This window comes from Mirounga leonina, unplaced genomic scaffold (genome assembly GCF_011800145.1).
Source record: "Mirounga leonina isolate KUSES-001 unplaced genomic scaffold, KU_Mleo_1.0 Mir_125, whole genome shotgun sequence".
Lineage (NCBI taxonomy): Eukaryota > Metazoa > Chordata > Mammalia > Carnivora > Phocidae > Mirounga > Mirounga leonina.
In genome coordinates, this window is record NW_023270305.1 from 70,309,653 (window position 1) to 70,331,760 (window position 22,108).

General features: G+C 35.9%; 1 protein-coding gene across 4 annotated transcripts in view; it reads right to left on the minus strand.

Annotated features, from left to right (window-relative positions):
* TSGA10 (testis specific 10) overlaps window positions 1-22,108 on the minus strand; it is a 177,706-nt gene that overhangs the window by 8,806 nt on the left and 146,792 nt on the right. For all 4 annotated transcript variants that reach the window (XM_035001747.1, XM_035001746.1, XM_035001748.1 and 1 more), the window contains 3 exons: window positions 17,932-18,141; window positions 1,855-2,057; window positions 110-214 (listed from right to left, as the gene is read on the minus strand). In XM_035001747.1, coding sequence (XP_034857638.1) covers window positions 110-214; window positions 1,855-2,057; window positions 17,932-18,141 — 518 coding nt within the window. The remainder of the gene's footprint in view (window positions 1-109; window positions 215-1,854; window positions 2,058-17,931; window positions 18,142-22,108) is intronic.

Here is a 22,108-nt window from a genome sequence, read left to right on the forward strand (position 1 = left end):
GTAGTTCAGTTCCTAATTTAAAAGCTAACCATCATGAAATTACCAAAATCTGTTATTTAAAAAAAAAAAAATGCTTTCCAGACTGAACACTGCATAGAGACAAACTTACCTTTCAAAGCGCTCCGTCCCTAGTTGTCGTTTGGTAATGTCTAAATCAGCTTCCAACTGTGTTACAACATTTCTGAACTGGGCCACATCTCTACTCTGGATGGCCCTGTGTAAAAAAGTATGAGTGACAGTTGATTAAATTTAAAATATGGCTAGGACTTAGTACATTAAACCATGTTGGCAACGGTTCCTCAGCTGGAACCATGCCAGACTGTGATTTTTATGGATATATTAGTACATCTAAAATGTGGCAGTTTTAGAAGTAGTAAGTGTGAAAGTAGCCTACTTGAAAAAGCTAAGCTCTCTCAGTCCATTCAATTAGTTAAACCTTCTCTGTTTCCCTATGTTTAGATGGGATAATATTATGTTATCTATATTATTTATTTTTTAAAGTACTTTAAGGTATTATATGCAAAGTAGTATTATACCAAATAATCAACACCATTATTAGTCCTATTATATATTTTTATTAAATCAAGTGTTTTGTATATACTTATAATGAAATTTGATATACAAACTGTTAAAAACATAAAATCTCTTCAATTTAACAGGATCCTCCTTAGGGCCAAACAATGCCTCAAAAACTCTGTGATAAGGCACACTGTCATAAGGAAGATGATGAAAGCAATGAATGCTGCTTGCACAGGATATTCTATCCTCTTTGCTTGCCAGACAGCACTGTTGACTGCTAAAATCTAAACTTTAGAGATTAAGAACACAAAAGTTTATTATGCTTACCAGTTCTAAGTGATTATACTTACCAACCAGTCTAAAACAGAATGCATCCCTAAAGGTGAGGGGGTTGGGCATATTTCACTAAGGTAGATTTCCAAATACCAGCTTGAGAAAGTGATCCTGCAGAACCAGTTGAAGATATTACAAAAAGCCCAGCTACAGTGACTGAAAAGAATGACTCACAGCTGCCATAACCTGAAAACAGTTTCTCAAGGAAACTGGCCCTGGCTTTGCAGCCTTTCCTCAGTCAGGGGCTCCTAGGAGTGACTGATTCCTGAGACCATGATTCCTATCCTTCCCCCCAAGGTCCCACGCTCAGATGGGAGGGCAGAGTTGAGGCTGAATGAAAAAGTGTTATAGACGGGACAGATAACAATAGAGGCTAAGGGTCCCCATCAGTTTTTGTGAGAGGTCACCAAGTTTAATAATAAAACATTCAGTGTCCAGGCAGGCATTTCTACCCAACCTTCTAGCCAAGGGTCTTATAATAAGATGCTAATGGAGCTAGGGATGCTTAAAAAAACAAAAAACAAAATCAGTGCTCTAAGGGAAGTCTTCAGTATTCTGTGAATGTAGGAGTTCTTCCAGGTACCCAACACATACTTAAAGGTGCATAAGGAAATATTAAGTGACAAGTCTAAATACTAGGCAGCAATACCAGGTGGGTCCATAAACAGAAAAATTCCTCTGGTTTCAGTAGTGCTTAATTTTTTTCTAAAAACTTGTCATAATATTTCTAAAAGGTAATATTTTAGGTCAGACATTCTATTATATCCAAATCTCTGTGGAAATAATCAACAAAGATGGTTAAATTTTAAATTTAGATAAACATATAATAGAAATGAGTACTAAATCTTAGGCAAATCACAGTATTTCTGGTTCTCAGTTTAATTAATGGCAAAAGATGGGCACTAAATTGCCTGAATTCCAGCTTTAAAATTCTACTAACCTATAAAGTATCAAAAATTTTAAAAATATGACTTCATGCTACTATATTGCTAGCCAACTCACATTTTATTTTCTGCCAAACAAAGGTGTTCTTTAAGAAGCTGAATTTCAGAATCTTTTTCTTGAAGCGCTATCTGAGACTGATATTCTTTGTCTCGATTGGCCACCAGCAAAGCTTCTAGATTCTGCATGGAGATTCTCTCATTTGTCATCTGACTCCTGAGGAGTTCTATTTCAGAGCGAGCAGAATCTAACTCATTCTCCATCTGTACGATAATAGGAAGATATCTATACTTATTCCCATTCATTTAACTGATTATCAGAGACTCATAAAATTTCTGTATTATGTTATAAACTGACAACCTCTTCTAATTTCTTAATTAGAAATTATATTTTCCTTCTTACCAAACATACACACATGCAGTATCACTTTCTCCAACTCTCTGATCATATAAAAAATTTCATTAATTTAACATTAATAATCCCGAACTGCAAAGGATTTCCATTCCCAGCATTTATATTTCTTTATATATTTCTGCAAGACTGACATGGTGCTATACATGACACTGCTTTGTGCTGAGTTAGGTGAGTTACAAACACCTAACTACCTTGTAGAATATTATGGTCCTTCATAGTTAAGGAAGATAAGGAGTAACTGCACATTTCCTCTGTTGCATAAACGTGTGGAAAGTTTCATTTTATGAAGGTTTTCTTGAGCCTCAAAAATGCTCTGTAAGCCAAATGTTTCTTCAAAAGGAGGAAAACCAGATATTGCTATTTAGGAAAAAAGTATTCTTTATCTCATAATACACATTATAATAAATTATACATATATTTAAAAAGTTAAATGTGAAAAAATAAAACTCTAAGAAAAGAGAATTTAATAAAGATGAAATTATGGGGGAGGAGTGAGCAGATAGAGGAAGGACTGTCTAGACGATACAATTAAAAATGATGTATAACCATATAAAAAATAAACATAGCAATAGTCAATATAAACCTAACCAAAATTTACAAGGAAACAACTGAAAGAATATAAACTCAGTTTGTATGGTAACAAATGGTAGCTACACTGTATAACCTTACTGAATCATTATGTTGTACACCAAAACTAATGTAAAATTGTGTGTCAAATATACTCAAGTTTTTTTTTCATTATGTCCAGTTAGCCAAAATATAGTACATAAGTTTTTGTTGTAGTGTTCAACGATTCATTAGTTGTGTATAACACCCAATGCTCATCTCAACAGATGCTCAAGTTTTAAAAAAATAAAAAAAAACTCAATAAGTAAAATAAGTTAAAAAACTCAGTAAGTTAAATCTTACTACTAAAAGGAACTCATATGAAATGATGAGAAATATGAACAAATGATACGAACAGAAGATTTACAAAATACAACTCATTAGTAAACATATGGAAAAAAAACTACCCTTACTAATAATCAAATAAATACAAAATGAAACAAGATGCTATTTCTAGTCCAGGGTTTCTTAATTTTGACACTACTGATGTTTTGGGTTGGATAATTATTTGGTGTAGGGAGGTGCCTTATGCACTGTAGGATATTTAGCAGCATACCTCTACTCATTAGAGGCCAATAGCATCCCTCCACCCCAGTTGCGACAATCAAAACTGTCTCCAGGGGCACCTTGGTGGCTCAGTCAGTTAAGTGTCTGACTTAGGATCAGATCATGATCTCAGCGTTCTGGGATCGAGCTGTGTTGGGCTCCATGCTCAGCAGGGAGTCTGCTTCTCTCTTTCCCTCTGACCTTCCCCCAACTTGTGCGTGCACTCTCTCTCTCTCAAATAAATAAATAAATAATCTTAAAAAAAAAAAAGTCTCCAGACATTGCTAAATGGCCACAGGGGAGCAAAATCTCTTTCAGTTGAACCACTGTTCTAGTTTATCAAATTGGCAAATTTCTTAGTGCATATTAACATTAAAATGGGCAATGGCAATTTCATACACTCTGCCAGGAGGAATATAAAATGGAGCGTCAATTTTTTTTTAGAATCACTTCTTTTTGGCAATAGCTTTATTGGATTATAATTTACATACCATACAACTCACCCACTTAAAGGTACAATTCAACTCTTTTTTTGTTTGTTTTTATTTAAATTCCAGTTAGTTAACATACAGTGTAATATTAGTTTCAGGAGTAGAATTTAGTGATTCATCACTTACATATAACACCCAGTGCTCATCACAACAGGTGCCCTCCTTTACACCCATCACCAATTTATCCCATCCCCCACCTACCTGCCCTCTAGCAACCCTCGGTTTGTTCTCTATAGTGTAGAGTCTCTTCTGTGGGGCGCCTGGGTGGCTCAGTTGGTTAAGCGACTGCCTTCAGCTCAGGTCATGGTCCCGGAGTCCCGGGATCGAGTCCCACATCGGGCTCCAAGCTCAGCGGGGAGCCTGCTTCTCCCTCTGACCCTCTCTCCTCTCATGCTGTTTCTCTCTCTCAAATAAATAAATAAAAAAAATCTTTAAAAAAAAAAAAAAAGAGTCTCTTCTATGGTTTGCCTCCTTCTCTTTTTTTTCCCTTTCCCCTACATTCATCTGTTGTTTCTTAAATTCTTCAAATGAGTGAAATCATAACATATTTGTCTTTCTCTAACTGACTTATTTCACTTAGCGTAATACACTCTAGCTCCATCCACATCACTGCAAATGGCAAGATTTCATTCTCCTTTATGGCTGAGTAGTAATGATGCAGAAAAAGCATTTGACAAAATACAGCATCCTTTCTTGATAAAAACCCTCTATAAAGTAGGGATAGAGGGAACATACCTCAACATCATAAAGGCCATATATGAAAGACCCACAGCTAATACATCCTCCAACGGGAAAAACAGAGCTTTTCCCCTAAGGTCAGGAACAAGACAGGGATGTCCACTCTCACCACTGTTGTTCACAGTACTGGAAGTCTTAGCCTCAGCAATCGGACAACAAAAAGAAATAAAAGGCATTCAAATTGGCAAAGAAGTCAAACCTTCACTCTTTGCAGATGACATGATACTTTATGTAGAAAACCCAAAAGACTCCACCAAAAAATTGCTAGAACTGATGCAGGAATTCATCAAAGTTGTAGGACATAAAATCAATGCAAAGAAATCTGTTGCATTTCCATACACCAACAATGAAGCAGCAGAAAGAGAAATCAAGGAATCGGTCCCATTTACAATTGCACCAAAATCCATAAGATACCTAGAAATAAATCTAACCAAAGAAGTAAAAGATCTGTACTCTGAAAACTATAGAACACTTATGAAAGAAACTGAGGAAGACACAAAGAAACAGAACATTCCATGCTCATGTTTCAGAAGAGCAAATATTGTTAAAATGTCTATAACTACCCAAAGCAATCTACACATTTAATGCAATCCCTATCAAAATACCACCAGCATTTTTCAGAGAGCTAGAACAAACAATCCTAAAATTTGTATGGAACCACAAAAGACCCCAAAGAGCCAAAGCAATCTTGAAAAAGAAAAGCAAAAGCTAGAGCCATCACAATTCTGGACTTCAAGCTATATTACAAAACTGTAGTCATCCAGACAGTATAGTACTGGCACAAAAACAGACACATAAATCAATGGAATGGAATAGAAAACACAGAAATGGACCCCCAACTATATGGTCAACTAATCTTTGACAAAGCAGGAAAGAATATACAATGAAAAAGACAGTCTCTTCAACAAATGGTGCTGGAAAATTTGAGGAAATCCTTTTAATCTATTTTTTCTGTTGTGGCTTGTGCTTTTGATGTGGATCTAAGAAAGCATTACCTAACCCAAGGTTACAGATTTTATTTATTTGAGAGAGAGAGAGAGAGAGAGAGAGAACAAGCAAGGGGGAGGAGGAGAGGAAGAAGCAAACTCCCCGCTGAGCAGGGAGCCCAATGTAGGGCTTGATTCCAGGACCCTGAGATCATGACCTGAGCCGAAGGCAGACGCTTAACTGACTGAGCCACCCAGGCGCCCCAGATTTTGTTCTTTTTCAAGATTGTTTTGGCTACCCTGGGTCACTTGAACTTCCATATTAATTTTATATCTACTTGCCAATTTCTACAAAGAAACCAGCTGGGATTCTGATAGGTATTGTATTGAATCTGTAGATCAACTTGGGGGTAGTACTGGCCTTTTAATGATGTTTAGTCTTCTAATCCATGAATACAGATGTCTTTCCATTTACTTAGGTCCTCTTTAATTTTTTTTTAGCAATGTTTTCTAGTTTTGTAAAGTACAAGTTTTGTACTTCTTTTGTTAAATTTATACTTATTTTATCTCCTCTTGGTGCAATCCCTTTTGATACAGTCCCATCTGATGGAATTGTTTTATTTTCATTTTTGGATTATTTATTGCTAGTATATAGAGATATAAATGATTATTGTATATTGATCTTGTATCCTGCAACCTTGATGAACTCATTTATTAATTTAGGTTTTTTAGCATATCCCTTAGGATTTTCCATATCCAAGATCATGTTAACTGTGGATAAAGATAGTTTTACTTCTTTATCAATCTGAATGCCTTTTATTTCTTTTTCTTCCTTAATTGCTCAGGCTAAAACCTCTAGTACAATGTTGCATAGAAGAGGTGAGGAGGGCATTCTTATCTTGTTACCGATAAGAAATGGGGAAAGCATTCAGTCTTTCAACATTAAGTATGATGTTAACTCAGGGATTATCATAGATGCTCTTTATCAGGTAAAGTTCCCTTCTGTTTCTAGTTTATATTGTTATCATGAAATGGTGCTGGATTTTGTCAAATGCTTTTTCTGCATCTATTGAGGTGATCATTGGTTTTTGTTCTTTATTCTAACGATATGATATATTTCACTAATTGGTTTTCAGGTATTAAACAAACCTTGCATTCTGGGGATACATCCACTTAATCATGGTAAAAATTCATTTTACATGCTGTTAGATTCAATTTTCTAGTATTTCCTTGAGGATTTTTCATCTAAATTCATAAGAGATATTGATCTGCAGTTTTCTTATGCTGTCTTTGGTTTGGGCATCAGGGTAATACTGGCTTTCATTGGGGAAGTTCTTCCTTTATTTTTGGAAGAGTTTGTGAAAATCTGTATCAATTCATCTTTAAACATTGGAAGAATTTACAACTAAAGTCATCTGGGCTTCAACTTCTCTTTATGGAAGTTTTAAAATCACTAACTCAATCTCTTTACTTGTTATAGATATATATAGATTTTCTATTTTTTCTTAAGTTGGTTTCAGTATTTTCTTTCTGGGAATATATTGATTTCACCTAAGTTATGTAACTGGTGGCATTTAGTTGCTCATAATATTCCTTCAGAATCCTTTTATTTTCTTTAAATTGGTAGGGATATCCCCTTTTCATTCCTGGTTTTAGTATTTGACTTCTCTTTCTTTCTCTCTCTACCTAAAGTTTTATCAATTTTGTTGATATTGTGAAAGACCAATCTTTTGGGTTTTTTGATGTTCTCTATTGTTTTCCCATCTTTTTATTAATTCCTGTTCTAAGCTTTATAATTTCTTTCATTCCTCTTACTTTAAGTTTAGTTTGCTCCTCTTTTTCCAGTGTCCTAAGTGAAAGATTAGGTTAGTGATTTGAGATCTTTCTTCTCCGTTTTTAATATAGACATTTACAGCTATAATTTCCCTATAAGTACTGATTCAATTGGCATCTTGTAAATTTTGGCATATTTTGTTTTCATTTTCCTCAATCTCAGAGTATTTTCTCCTTCTTCTTTGACTCACTGGTATTGGGGACTGTGTCATTCAATTTCCATATATTTGTGAATTTCCCAAATTTCCTTTTTTATTGATTCCTAATAATTACATTTTTGTGGGAGAATATACTTTGTATGATCTGAATCCTTTTAAGTATATTGAGGCTGGTTATGGCCTAAGATATGGTCTATCCTGGAGGATCATTCACATACAATTGAGAAAATTGTTATAATTATCATTTTTTAATTAATATATCCTTTAAATAAGTTGATAGAATAAAAGATAAAGTATATATAGACTTAGCAGATAAAGGATTTGAAGAAGCTATTCTAAACATTTTAGCTCAAATATTTATAAATATTTTAATAAGTATAAGTAAATATTTTAGTTCAAAGAACTAAAGGAAACCATTTTTTGGGGTTTGGTTTGGTTTGGTTTTCATCAAATTTTTATTTAAATTCTGTAAAGTTAGTGTTTCTGGTGATGTTCTCTGTTCCTTTCTAGTCTTTGTCACTTTTGGTCTTTCCTTTCTACTCAGAGAGGCCCCTTTAAAATTTTTGCAGAGCTGGTTTAGTGGTCATGAACTCCTTTAGTTTTTGTTTGTCCAGGAAATTCTTTATCTCCCCCTCTATTCTGAATGACAGCCTTGCTGGATAAAGTATTCTGGGCTACATATTTTTCTCATTAAGCATGTTGACTGCATCATGCCACTCTTTTCTGGCCTGCCAGGTTTCTGTGGACAGATCTGCTGTGAACCTAATCTGTCTTCCCTTGTAGGTTAAGGACTTCATTCCATTGCTGCTTTCAGGATTCTTTCCTTGTCTATGTGTTTTGACTATGATATGTCTTGGTGTGGGTCAGCTTTTGTTGAATTTGATCAGAGTTCTCTGTGCCTTTTGGATTTTGAATTCTGTTTTCTTCCCCAAATTAGAGAAGTTTTCAGCTATAATTTGCTCAAATAAACTTTCTGCCCCCTTTTCCCTCTCTTCTGAGACTCCTGATACCAATGTTATTATGCTTTAAAGAGCCACTGAGTTCCCTAAGTCTACATTCATGATTCAATACTTTCCTTTCCCTCTTCTTTTCAGCTTTATTATTTTCCATAATTTTATCCTCTATATCACTGATTCATTCCTCTGTTTCAACCATTCTCATTATCATTGCATCCAGTCAGTTTTGCATCTCAGTTACAGCACTTTTTTTATTTTGGCCTGACTGGTTTTTAGTTCTTTTATCTCTGCAGTAAGGGATTCTCTAGTGTCTTCTATGCTTTTCTCAAGCCCAGTTAGTATCCTTATGATTGTTGTTTTAAATTCTGGTTCAGGTGTCTTACTTATATCTGTTTTGATTAAATCCCTGGATGTTACTTCTTCTTGTTCTTTCTTTTAGGATGAATTACTCAATCTTGTCATTTTGTCTAGGTCACTGTTTTTTTGTGTGTGATCGTTAGGAAAGACTGTTATGTTCCTGCTGCTGACAGTAATGGCTATATTAAGAAGAGGTCCTATATGTGTTGGGCCTGGTGCTTCAGGAGGTGTTTCAGAGTGTGCACTCTGCTGTTGTGTGTTGGCTGCTCTTTCCCTCAGGTCAGTCCTCTGCAGAGCTGCTTCTTGCCTGCAGTGGGGGTGTTTGGATCTTGTCCACTGTGCCAAGTTTTAACTAGGTGTGTTTTGGTCTGCTTGTTAAAAGAAGCTAGATCCTATTTTCCCTAGACCTGAAGCTTTTGCAACACTCTATGATCAGTAGACTTGGTGTCTGCAAGGGATTTGTGCTGTTCTTCTGAGGGAGAGGCCTGCTGTGCTGATTCTCAAGCGAACTTGCCCTAGTGGAGATGCACCTGCAGGGCACAGAGGGGTGGGGCTTGTTTTAAGCGGGTCCAGCCTCCACGGTGGGGCACTGTGTTGCTCACAAGTTGGTCAGTGCTGATGGGTTGGGGGAGGGGCAGTGGTGCCACTCTCTTGTCCCCAGGCCAGGGAGTTTGCACCCACCACTCTTCAGGAAGCCTTCACAGAAGAGCAGGCAATCTCTCCCCGTGTAGCCCCAACTTTCATCAGATTGCTGCCTGTCTGTGTCCAACTATCTGCCTGCCAGAGTAATCCTGTGTTTTATCTCAGACATGCAGCTAGGTTTCAAAACTCCAAATTTTAGGGACCCCCATGGCATGGACCCGCACTGATCCTCTGGGGGAGGGTCTTACCATGCTGTGGCTGGTGGTGGCTTGTCCCTGAAAAGCAGTCACATGACCATGCAGTGGTTCAGAGTTTATGTTAAAGCGCAGCAAAAACATAGCACCAAGGTTTGCTGCCCTTAGCCAGCTTTTTTGTTCCCATGCCAGTAAACAGGGCAGCACATTGGTGCCCACCAGCTCTTTTGTTCCTAGAGAGCCCATGCTACCACTCCCAAATGCACTCCAAGAAAGGGAACTGTTTCTCCCTGTGGGACCCAGGGGATCCTCAGACCACACTGCCTGCTCCCTGGCCTCCGCCCTCCTTCCTCACTGGAGCCCTACTAAGCCCAGCCGTCATGACTGTGACAATGGCATGGACTTCTAAAACTTCAGACTTTGAGTTCCGCTACTTATGGTAGGCAGCCTCTCTCCTTTTCCCAGTCAACAGTTTTGAGGAATACAATCCCCTGTGTGCTGCTTTAACTCTTTCTCTCTCTGTCTCTCACTCCTCTCTCCGTGATCAGGGCTCCCACGCCCCTGCAGCATCTGCAATTCTTTTCTCCCTCAAATCAACTCTCTGCAACTCCTACCTGCCACAATGTGGCCATTTTTCAACCTCTAGATGTGCAGTTTGTTCTACCAGTCCTCAGATCAATTTCTTGGGTGTTCAGAATGATTTGATATTTATCTAGCTGTGTTCAAGAGATGAGGCAAGCTTATGGTCCCCATATTCCTCCACCTAAACTCTAAAGGAAACCATGTTTAAAGAAGCAAAGGAATGTATGATAACAATGTCTCATCAATAGAGATTAATAATAAGGATATAGAAATTGTAAACTGTTCTCAAAGGCAGTTTCTTTTGCTTGCTTTATTTACCTGTGGATGAAACGCAATTTCTTGTTTCTTTGAAAGTCAAATTCTTGTTGTCGTTGAACACTGGACGTTTAAGATACTATATATTATAACAACTCTGAATACTGATCCTCCCCATGTCAGGGCTTATTGTGGTCCTTCATTTCCGTCCTTCCTCCCTCCCTCCCTCCCTCCCTTCCTTTCTCTGGACAGTCTCCATGAAGTCTATTTCTCTTGCAGTGTACAGCCTCTGATGTTATTCCTCAGGGTATATGAATAATCACTCTAACTCATTTACCATCAGCATGTTCATAGTCTCTCTAAACCATTCTTTTGGGATGACAGTGGATTTAGTCAGGCTATCTTTGACTGTCTGTCCTTGATCTTCCTGTTAAGTTTCTACCTGGTCTGTCTCTATTGTTATCATCTAAATGTTTGCCTCCATTAATTGCTGGCTAACTGCTCTATTGATTTGACAATGGCCTAGGGGTATAAATTGCTTTACAGTCTGATCCAATTAAATTTGGACCCCTCTGCAGGGCAGTTAGGGGTAAGTCTTTAAGGCTTGCTCTGACTCCAAAGGGGGACTCTTAGCTATCACTTTCCATGGTTCTTTATTAAACTTCTAAGTAGCTTACTATTTTGCTTGTTATCATGAAGTTACTAGTTTCCTTTAAAAAAAAAAATGTTATTGCATGACTAGTTGCTGAAATCCTTAGGATGAAGTGGATAATGCAATAGCTGCCCTCCTGGGTTTAGGTGTTGCTTCTTCATGGAATCCATGACTGAATCTCTGGTATAAAACTTTTATATGCCTCATTGGACTGGTCCCAATGGTATTTCATCTTTTAGCCTTTGCACTCAAGTTATACTTGCCACATTGACTTCTAAAAGTGGTAGGCCTTAGAGCCACAGCTGCAGCACATGTACATCTTTTTGCCATGCTTTCCAAATGATGACATTCCCTTTATCACCTCATTTCTATGGCTGAGATCAAGAAGAAGCCCTTTCTGCTACATCATGCTCAGAAGCTTCTGCCCAGAAGAGTACCACTAGTTTCTTCTTAATTGTGTATCATAACTTTCTGAAAGCTCTCTGGCTATATATGTCCAAATTCCCACTTCTGGAAATGCATCTTAAGAATATAATGTAAAATGCGATGAAAGTTTTATGCAACAAAATAATTACCATGTAGTTTTATACACAAATTAAAAATCTGAAAATTTTTACTGCCCAGCAATAGGGAAGTAGTGAAAAGTAGAATAATCAATTCAACATAAAACTATAACATTTTTAGAATAAAACCTAGGAAAAATCTTTGGGATTGAGAGCTATGCAAAGAATTTTTAGACTTAACACCAAAAGCAAAATCCATAAAAGGAAATTGATAAACTGCACATCATCCAAACTTAAACTTTTGCTCTTAGAAAGACCCTGATAAGATGAAAACACAAGCTACATACTGGTAGAAAATACCTGCAAACCACATATTTGATAAAGGACCAGTATCTAAGATATATAAAGAATGCTTAATACTCAACATTAAAAAGGTAAATAATTCAATAAAAACATGGGCAAAAGATACAAAGGGATGTTTCACCAAAGAAGATAGATAGATGGCAAATAATCATATAAAAATATGTTCTGCTTCATTAATTTAGGAAAATGCAACTAGTCGATGATATAGCCCTACACCTATATCAGAATGGTTAAAATAAAAAATAGTGACACCACCAAATGTGGACAAAAGATGTGGAAAAACTGATCACTCACACATTGTTGGTGGGAATGCAAAATGGTATAGACCGGGGAAAACAGTTTGGCACTTTCTTAAAAAATGAATTATGCAACTACCATATAATCCAAAAGCTGCATTCCTGGGCATTTATAGAGAAATGAAGACAAGTTGCACACAAAAACATGTAGACAATGTTTACAATACTTTTATCTGTACGATCTAAAAACTGGAAATAACCCAGGTGTTCAATGCATGAATGGTTAAACAAACTGTGTTACACCCAAAGCATGGAATACTGGTTAGCAATGAAAAGGAATGAACTACTAATACGTGCAACAACCTAGAATACTCTCCAGAGAATTATGCTGAGTGAAAAAATCCAAGTCCAAAAAGTTACATATCATAGGATTCCATTTATGTAACATTTTTGAAGTGATAAAATTACAGAAATGGAGACTAGATTAGTGGTTGCTATGGGTTAAGGAGAGGATAGGAATAGGAGGGAAGTAGACAGAGCTACAAAAGGGCAACATGATGTATCCTGTGATGGAAATGCTCCATACCTTGCCTGATTCAATGTCAACATCCTAGTTGTGATATTATACAATAATTTTGCAAGAGCTTACCATCAGGGGAGACCAAGTAAATGAAATTTTGTATTATTTCTTACAATTGCATGTGAATCTATAATTATCTCAAAATCAAAACTTAATTTAGACAAAATTATTTGAGTGTCCCCTATATGCATAGCACAGCTGAGGAAATACAAAGGTAAATAAGATGGTTTACTGCACTTGGAATTACAGCTTATTATGGGGCTAAACATATATACATAAATAACTAAATTTTAAGGCAAAAAATTTATGTCAGGAGTATTTTAAAATACAGTTAGACTTACCTGACCACTTCACAACCACTAGGATAGCTATTATCAACAACAGAAAAAACAAAGCTAAAACATAGTAAGTGTTGGCAAGAGTGTAGAGAAACAGGAACCTGTGTGTGCTGTTGTTGGGAATGTAAAATGGTACAGTCATTGTAGAAAACAGTACAAAATTCCCTTGAAAAATTAAAAATAGAATTGCCATATGATCCAGAAATTCAGCTTCTGGATATAAATCCAAAAGAACTGAAAGAAAGGCCTTGAAGAGCTATTTGTACACTCGTTCATAGCAGCATTATTCACAATAACTAAAACATAGAAGCAACCCAAGCATCTATCAAATGATGAATAGATAAGCAAAATGTAGTATATTCATACAATGGAATATTATTCAGCCTTAAGATAGAAATTCTGTAATATAACACTGATGAACTTTGAGGACATTATGCTAAGTGAAAAAAGCAGTCACAAAAAGACAAATACTTGGCACAAAAACAGACACAAGATCAATGGAACAGAATAGAGAGCCCAGAAATGGACCCTCAACTCTATGGTCAACTAATCTTCGACAAAGCAGGAAAGAATGTCCAATGGAAAAAAGACAGTCTCTTCAACAAATGGTGTTGGCAAAATTGGACAGCCACATGCAGAAGAATGAAACTGGACCATTTCCTTACACCACACAAAAAAATAGACTCAAAATGGATGAAAGACCTAAATGTGAGACAGGAATCCATCAAAATCCTTGAGGAGAACACAGGCAGCAACCTTTTTGACTTCAGCCACAGCAACTTCTTCCTAGACACATCACCAAAGGCAAGTGAAGCAAGGGCAAAAATGAACTACTGGGACTTCATCAAACTAAAAAGCTTTCGCACAGCAAAGGAAACAGTCAACAAAACCAAAAGATAATTGACAGAATGGGAGAAGATATTTGCAAATGACATATCAGATAAAGGGCTAGTATCCAAAATCCATAAAGAACTCATCAAACTCAACGAACCCAAAGAACAAAAAATCCAATCAAGAAATGGGCAGAAGACATGAACAGACATTGCTGCAAAGAAGACATCCAAATGGCCAAAAACACATTTAAAAGTGCTCAACATCACTCAGCATCAGGGAAATCCAGATCAAAACCTCAATGAGATACCACCTCACACCAGTCAGAATGGCTAAAATTAACAAGTCAGGAAACGACAGATGCTGGTGAGGATGCAGAGAAAGGGGAACCCTCCTACACTGTTGGTGGGAATGCAAGCTGGTGCAGCCACTCTGGAAAACAGTATGGAGGTTCCTCAAAAAGTTGAAAATAGAGCTACGCTATGACCCAGCAATTGCACTACTGGGTATTTACCCCAAAGATACAAATGTAGTGATCCAAAGGGGCACATGGACCCCAATGTTTATAGCAGCAATGTCCACAATAGCCAAACTATGGAAAGAGCCTAGATGTCCATCAACAGATGAATGGATAAAAAAGATACGGTATAGGGGTGCCTGGGTGGCTCAGTCGTTAAGTGTCTGCCTTCGGCTTAGGTCATGATCCCAGGGTCCTGGGACTGAGTCCTGCATCAGGCTCCCTGCTTGGTGGGAAGCCTGCTTCTCCCTCTCCCACTCCCCCTGCTTGTTCCCTCTCTCGCTGTGTCTCTCTCTGTCGAGTAAATAAATAAAATCTTAAAAGAAAAATCTAAAAAAAAAGAGAGGAAGATATGGTATATATATATATATATATATATATATACATACACACATGCAGCCATCAAAAAATGAAATCTTGCCATTTGCCACGATGTGGATGGAATTAGAGGGTATTATGCTAAGCGAAATAAGTCAATTAGAGAAAGACAAGTATCATATGATCTCACTGATATGAGGAATTTGAGAAACAAGGCAGAGGATCATAGGGGAAGGAAGGGAAAAATGAAACAAGACGAAACCAGAGAGGGAGACAAACCATAAGAGACTCTTAATCTCAGGAAACAAACTGAGGGTTGCTGGACTGGAGGGGGGTGGGAGGGATGGGGTGGCTGGGTGATGGACATTGGAGAGGGTATGTGCTATGGTGAGCACTGTGAATTGTGTAAGACTGATAAATCACAGACCTGTACCTCTGAAACAAATATGTTAATAAAAAAAAGACAAATACTGTATGAATCCACTTACATGAGGTACTTAGAGTAGTAAAGTACAATGATGGTTGCCAGGGGCTGGGGAAAGGGGAAAATAAGGAGTTATTGTTTAATAGCTACAGAGTTTAAGATTTACAAGATGTAAAGAGTTATGGTGGTGATGGGTGCACAACCATGTGAATGTATTTAATACCAATGAACTGTACACTTAAAAATAGTTAAGATAGAAAAGGTTATGTGTATTTTAACATAATAAAAGAAAAAATAGAAAAAATAATATGAGAATAGTAAAGAAACTACAAAACTTGAAGTAAACATCCTTAAAATGTTTAAAAATTAATATAAATCACTTTCAACTTTATATATTGTACTTCTAAGGGTAATGATTTTAAGGCTTAAAGAAAATTACTGGTACTGGTACATATCCTACTTGGTCATGGTGTATTATTATTTGAATAAGCTTTGGGATAATATTTCTGGCATTTCATTTTAATATTGTTTCATTTGCAATGACATGTATTACTAATTTTCCAATTTGAAAAGAGCAAATAAAAAATATTTTTAAAGAAAAAATTAAGGACATGTTTTTTGAATTTTTACAGTGAAAATCTATTCATGAGTTACTTCCATCATTAAAAAATTCTTGCTAAAATAAGAAAAATAATTTAAAGGAAGAGTCAGAAAATTCTTGCATGTACCACTTCATTAATAAAATATTAACAGTGGATTCTTACAGAAACCAACAGACACACGATTCTTAAATGCATCATATCCTCCTAACAAACAGTAGACTAACAAAATAAAAAAACTGGAAATGTAAAGACCAAAATTTGTTGACTTTTTAAAAAGTTTTTAAATTCCAGTTCATTAACATACAATGTAATATTAGTTTCAGGTGCACAATATAGTGATTCAACACTTCCATATAACACCCAGTGCTCATCACAATAAGTGCACTCCTTAATCCCCATTACCTATTTAACCCATCCCCCCACCCACCTCCCTTCTGGTCACCATCAGTTTGTTATCTATAGTTAAGAGTCTGTTTCTTAGTTTGCCTTTCTCTCTTTTTTTCCCCTTTGTTCATTTGTTTTGTTTCTTAAATTCCACATATGAGTGAAATCATATTGTATTTGTCTTTCTCTGACTTATTTCACTTAGTATAATGCTCTCTAGCTCCATCCATGTCATTGCAAATGGCAAGATTTCATTCTTTTTTATGGCTGAGTAATATCCCATTGTATATATATGCCACATCTTTATCCATTCATCCATTGGTGGACACTTGGGCTGTTTCCATAATTTGGCTACTGTACATAATGCTGCAACAAATATGGGGATGCATGTGTCCCTTTGAATTAGTATTTTTGTATTCTTTGGGTAAATTCAATTACACTGTGCAACTTGTCTACATATCCCTTTAGGATCCAGGCTCCAATGATCTCTCCAGATACATCTCTAGCCACTTTCACCTGCGCATGCTACAATGGCCATTGCAAATCACTTACTATTCACTCGAGAATTCATTTATAACTCCATACCATTGTCTATGTTGTTGTTCTCTCTGAATAGGATGCCTCCTCCCTTTTGAGCTCAGCAGTATATCCTTGTGAACTCCTCCCTGACACCCACAGGCCAATTAGGAATTCCCTCTTTCAAACCTTGAATATTTTTTATTAGTATAATATTCATACCAAATAATTTGTATCTCAATACTGGGAGGTCCTTGAGGGCAAGGACCTGTCTCTCTTTTTCTTTTTCTCTTTTTTCTTTCTTCCTACCTTCCTTCCTTCTTTCTTTATTTCTTCTTCTTTTTTTTTTTTTGAGTATAGATGACACATGATGTTACATTAGCTTCAAGTGTGCAACACAGTGGTTCAACAACTCTATATGTTAGGCTATGCTCATCACAAGTGTAGCTACCATCTGTCATCATGCAAACCTATTACAAAACCATTAACTATATATTCCCTATGCTGTACCTTTTATCACCATGATTTATACATTCCATAACTGGAAGCCTGTATCTCTCACTCTCCTTCACCCATTTTGCCCATCCCCCCCGCCATTCCCTTCTGGCAACCATCATTTTGTTCTCTGTATTTATGGGTTGGATTATTCATGTTTTGTTTTATAGATTCTACATATAAGTGAAATCATATGGTATTTGTCTTTCTCTGATGTATTTCACTTAGCATAATATCCTCTAGGTCCATCCATGTTTTGAACCTTATGTTCACAGTGGCAAGCACAATGTCAGTAGACACAATCAAATGAATTACAGCTTAAAAGAACCCAACCAGTTAAATAAATTTAGCTTATCAACTTTAATATCATTAAAGTTATAATTTAGCTGAATAAACCTCAACTTCATAGTTCTTTGCTGATTGCTATGTTAATGTGTTTTATAATTCTTCTGGCTAAAAGTAAATGCAAATTAAATACTCAAAGGAAAAGTTTCTGTTACTTTCTTGAATTGTTGGAATACAGCTGTCATCAATTTATCTTTTGGACTTTAGAAATAAAATCTAAAGTTGATAGACATGGTTTGATGTAATATTTTATAAAAAAAGAGTTTGATTTTCTAAAATTGTAATTTTATAGTAACAATAATATTAAAAGAACCATTTAAAAATGTATTACATACCATTTCTATTTCTTGATCTTTGGCAACCAGCTGTCGATTAAGAAGTTCTTTGCTTGAGTCAAGTTTAATACAAAGTTCCCTTGTGGAAGATAAATCTGCAAGGGCAGACACTTTTTCAAACTGAACCTTCTGAAGTTCCTCTTCCATCTTTACAACAGACTTGTGTAAGGTAGAAATCTGGGACTTGTAAGACCTTTCTGCATTTAAGTGCTGCAAAGCAAAATTATTATTTTATATATATACATACATACATACATACATATTTTTTAATTTGAAAAAACTAAAACATGGAAAACAAAGTGGGGAAATCTTTTGATGATACACTTAGATTATAAGGAACTTTATACAATATAGGTGGTAATAGTATGTACAAAACACCCTGGGAAAGACAAACTCAGCTTTCAAATGTCTATACACAAAATCCATGAGTACGTTGGTCAACTGGCCATTATTTTTAATGTGTTTAGAAAACAACTTTCCCCCTGTGAAGTCTCAAACCGAAAGCTAGTTGAGATACATACATGTTTGGTCTGTAGTTCTATTTTTGCCACAGTTTCATTTATTCTATAAGATAAATATTATTGTTGTTAAAGACAAAACATTAGCCACCACTGTTTCACTCCTAATACCCATTTTCCAATTCTTAAATGGCATGTTGACCTAGATCATAATATCATAAAATGAGGACTGATAGGTCTCTAGCACTTATTAATAACTCTGAGGGAAAAAGACTCTAGGCAAGTATAAATTAAGGATAAATCCACATTATGGGAAATAAGAGCATGTTTTAAAAACTGCACGATGAGATTCAAGTTATATAAATGCTTTTAAAAGTCCAAGATAATACCACCCCTTTTTTTTGTTTCAGAGAAATATCTTACGTAAGTGCACTGCCACCTACAGAGAAGTTTTTGCTATTATGTGAAGCTGACAGAACTGAGAGACAAAGACATTTTCCTGCTTTTACAAGTACATAGCACACAAAAAAATTGCTCCTAGAATAAGTTATTTGGCCACAGTTCTCCCTCCCTTCCTTCCTCACTCACTCTATTTCTCACTCATTCTTCAAACAACCTTCTATCCATCCATCCACCCATCCATCTATCCACCCATTTCATTTTTTTTAGTATATTCTGTGTTCCAGTCAATGTACCTAGATGCATATCCAGTGATAAACAAAATAGTCTCTGTTCTCATGACACTTCCAGACTATGGGGGAGCCATGAATTAGTCAAATAATCACACAAATGACTAAATACATATTAAGCAAATACTTCTAGAGGGAAAAAAAAGTGTATAACAAAGTAAAGTGATCTAGACTAAGAGGGTCAGAGAAGTCAGGAAAGGCTTCCCTGAGTAAATGACACATTAGCTGAGATGTGAATGGTGTGTAGATAGATATACAGTGTGGGTAGGGGAAGGTGGCTTTTCAAACTGAAGGAATGCTAAATTCAAAGGCCTCAAAGGGAGTGTGTTGAGGGAGGGAAAATGACATGCTCCAACAACAAAGAGAAGACTAGTATGGCTAGAGCTCAGAGACCACAGAGAAGAGTGATAGAATATGCATTTGAAAAGGTATTCAAAAACTCACAAGACAGAGCCTGATAAACTGGGTTAAAATTTAGCTCTTTATCCACAGAAAAAAGAGGGAGGTAATATGATCAGTTTTGTGCTTTGGAAAGATAATACTAGATATTTCAGGTTCTAGTAAGATAGTTGATTAAGCTAAGAGGAAAACATTTTGGGTAAAATAGAATTTTTTTTTTTTTTAACAATTCATAGCTGAGCTTGCAGGAAAGAAAAATAAATTTGCATATGCCAAAGACAAAGATAAAACAAAGTCAGAGCTGTAAACAACTGAGAAGGCCTGTAGCTAAAAGATGGGGGTAGGAAGACCCAGTGACAGTGAAAGGCTTGTGTTTAAACATTGAAGCAAGGACAGGAAACAAAAAGTTAGGACTAATGGTTAACTGGAACTGGGTCCTCTACATAATTTGGAACACTTGAAAAGAGGCTCCAGAGGAAAAATCCACTCAATCTCACAAAGATACAACTGAAAGTTTATCTTCTCCTACTCTCTAAGTAGGGAAAAAATGTCTTCTGTAAGGAACCTTAGGTCTAACTTTATTCAGTTTTGGAGTCTGACTGCACACTACCCACTCCCAATTCTAAACTTTAACATAAAGTTTGTCTCATGCCAATGATAACACAGAGTCCCTATGCAGAAGCAAACCCATATCCTTGGCCATAAAAAGATTCTGCAGGAAAGTCCTGCTTTAAAGGAGCTTACAAACTCAGGGTGACTTAATCCACCATGAGTGAGAGTCAGAGCAACATAAAACATAGCAGGAACAGAATTCTAGAACTTCAAGATATTAAACAAAATATTTTAGAAGACATGAAAAATATGCTTAAAAGTATTAAAGACATTAAAGGAAAAAATGAAAAGAATGAGACTTAGGAAAAAACAGGAAAATCTGAAGAAGAACCAAGAGAGCTTCTGGAAAGAAAGGAAAAGTAGTTAATAAATGGTGTGTACATAGAATGCATCAGAAAACAGAACGAATGCATCAAAGAACAGACTAGTACAGCTGAAGAGGGAAGAATGAACTAGAAGACAGATCACAGCACAGAGAAACATATGGAAACTATGATTAAAAATATTAATGAACATTTGGACTAGGAGATCCAACAAGCATATTATAAAGATTGAGAGAGACAGTAGAGTGAATTTAAAGGTGGTAATATTCAAATAAATAACATCTAAAAATTTTCCAGACCTACTAAAAGTATTCATACTCTGAAAAACTGCAAAGCCAAACCCTTTCAATAAACCCCAAAACCATACCTAGACATATATAGTCAAACTTCAAAGAGAAAAAGAAGACCTTAAAAGAAAACAATGGCAAAAGACAGACTTACATAGAAAAAAATTAGAATGAGAACAGACTTCTCAACAAATTATTTTTAAAGTTATCAAAGGAAATAACCCTCAACCTAGAATTCTACACTCAGCTAACCTAATACTCAAAAATGAGGGTAAAATAAATCCATTTTCAGGCAAAGACTGAGAAAATTAACTCACAAATCAAAGAAAGGAAGTAGTCTCAAGAAAGAAATTGAACTTAGAGTAAGAAATAGAATGCAAGAAGCAATGTTGAAAAATTCGGTAAACATATAAATGGATACAAATAAGCATTGACTCAAAGAATAAGAGCAAGAGTAGTGATTTATTTTTAAGACTATAAAAAGCCAATGTGGATCTAAAAGAGTACACAACTATATTATAACAGATTGGGCTTGTGTAAAAGAGAGAAGGGGGAGGGAGAGAATAAGAAAACACATTCATTAGTAAGCAGGATGTTGTGCTCAATATTCAAATATTTTTAGGACCACATATTGTTTAGGAGGAGTGTTGGAAATACTAACAAAAGACTTTTTAAAGTATGTATATTACAAATTTAACTACTAAAAGAATAGGTTGAAAATATATAACTTCCAAACCAATAAGTAGCAAGGGTAGAAAGTGGGTAAAGAAACAAATATATATAAGATAAAGGAAAGAAAGAAAGATAAAAGAATCAGGATAAGAATAAAGTATAAATTTAAAAAAAATGGAAATAGTAAACATAAATGAGCCAGCAATTCAAACACAAATGGTAAACTTATTAGTTAATAGAAAGATATTCTCAGATTGAATTTTTTAAAAATTAGGATATATGATGCTTATTAGAGACAAACAGTTGAAAAAGATTAAGAAAAGATATATTTCTGTTTCCAGCCTTGATAGAATAACTGAGACTGAACTTATCTTTCCTCTGTTAACAAATGGAAAACTAGGAAGGAAGGAAGCAAGTAAGGAAGGAAGGAAGAAAGGAAGGAAGGGAGGAAGAGGGAAGGAGGGTGGATTGCTTCTAGATATTGGACAACAGGCAGCACAGGGCTGTGATCTCTGAGAAAAGGAAAACAAACAAGATGAGCCCTATGATCATTCCAGCTTTCTGTCAGGAGACAATTTTCCAGTGTTCAGTTCAGAGAAAGAAATTTCAATCAGAGCACAGTTGATTTGCTGAGGAGACAGAAATAAGCATGTGAAATATGTGGGGTAGGGTTCAGAAATGAAGGATCTATACACACAAAAAAAGACATCCAGAAATTTGCCTAGGAGTCTTCTTGA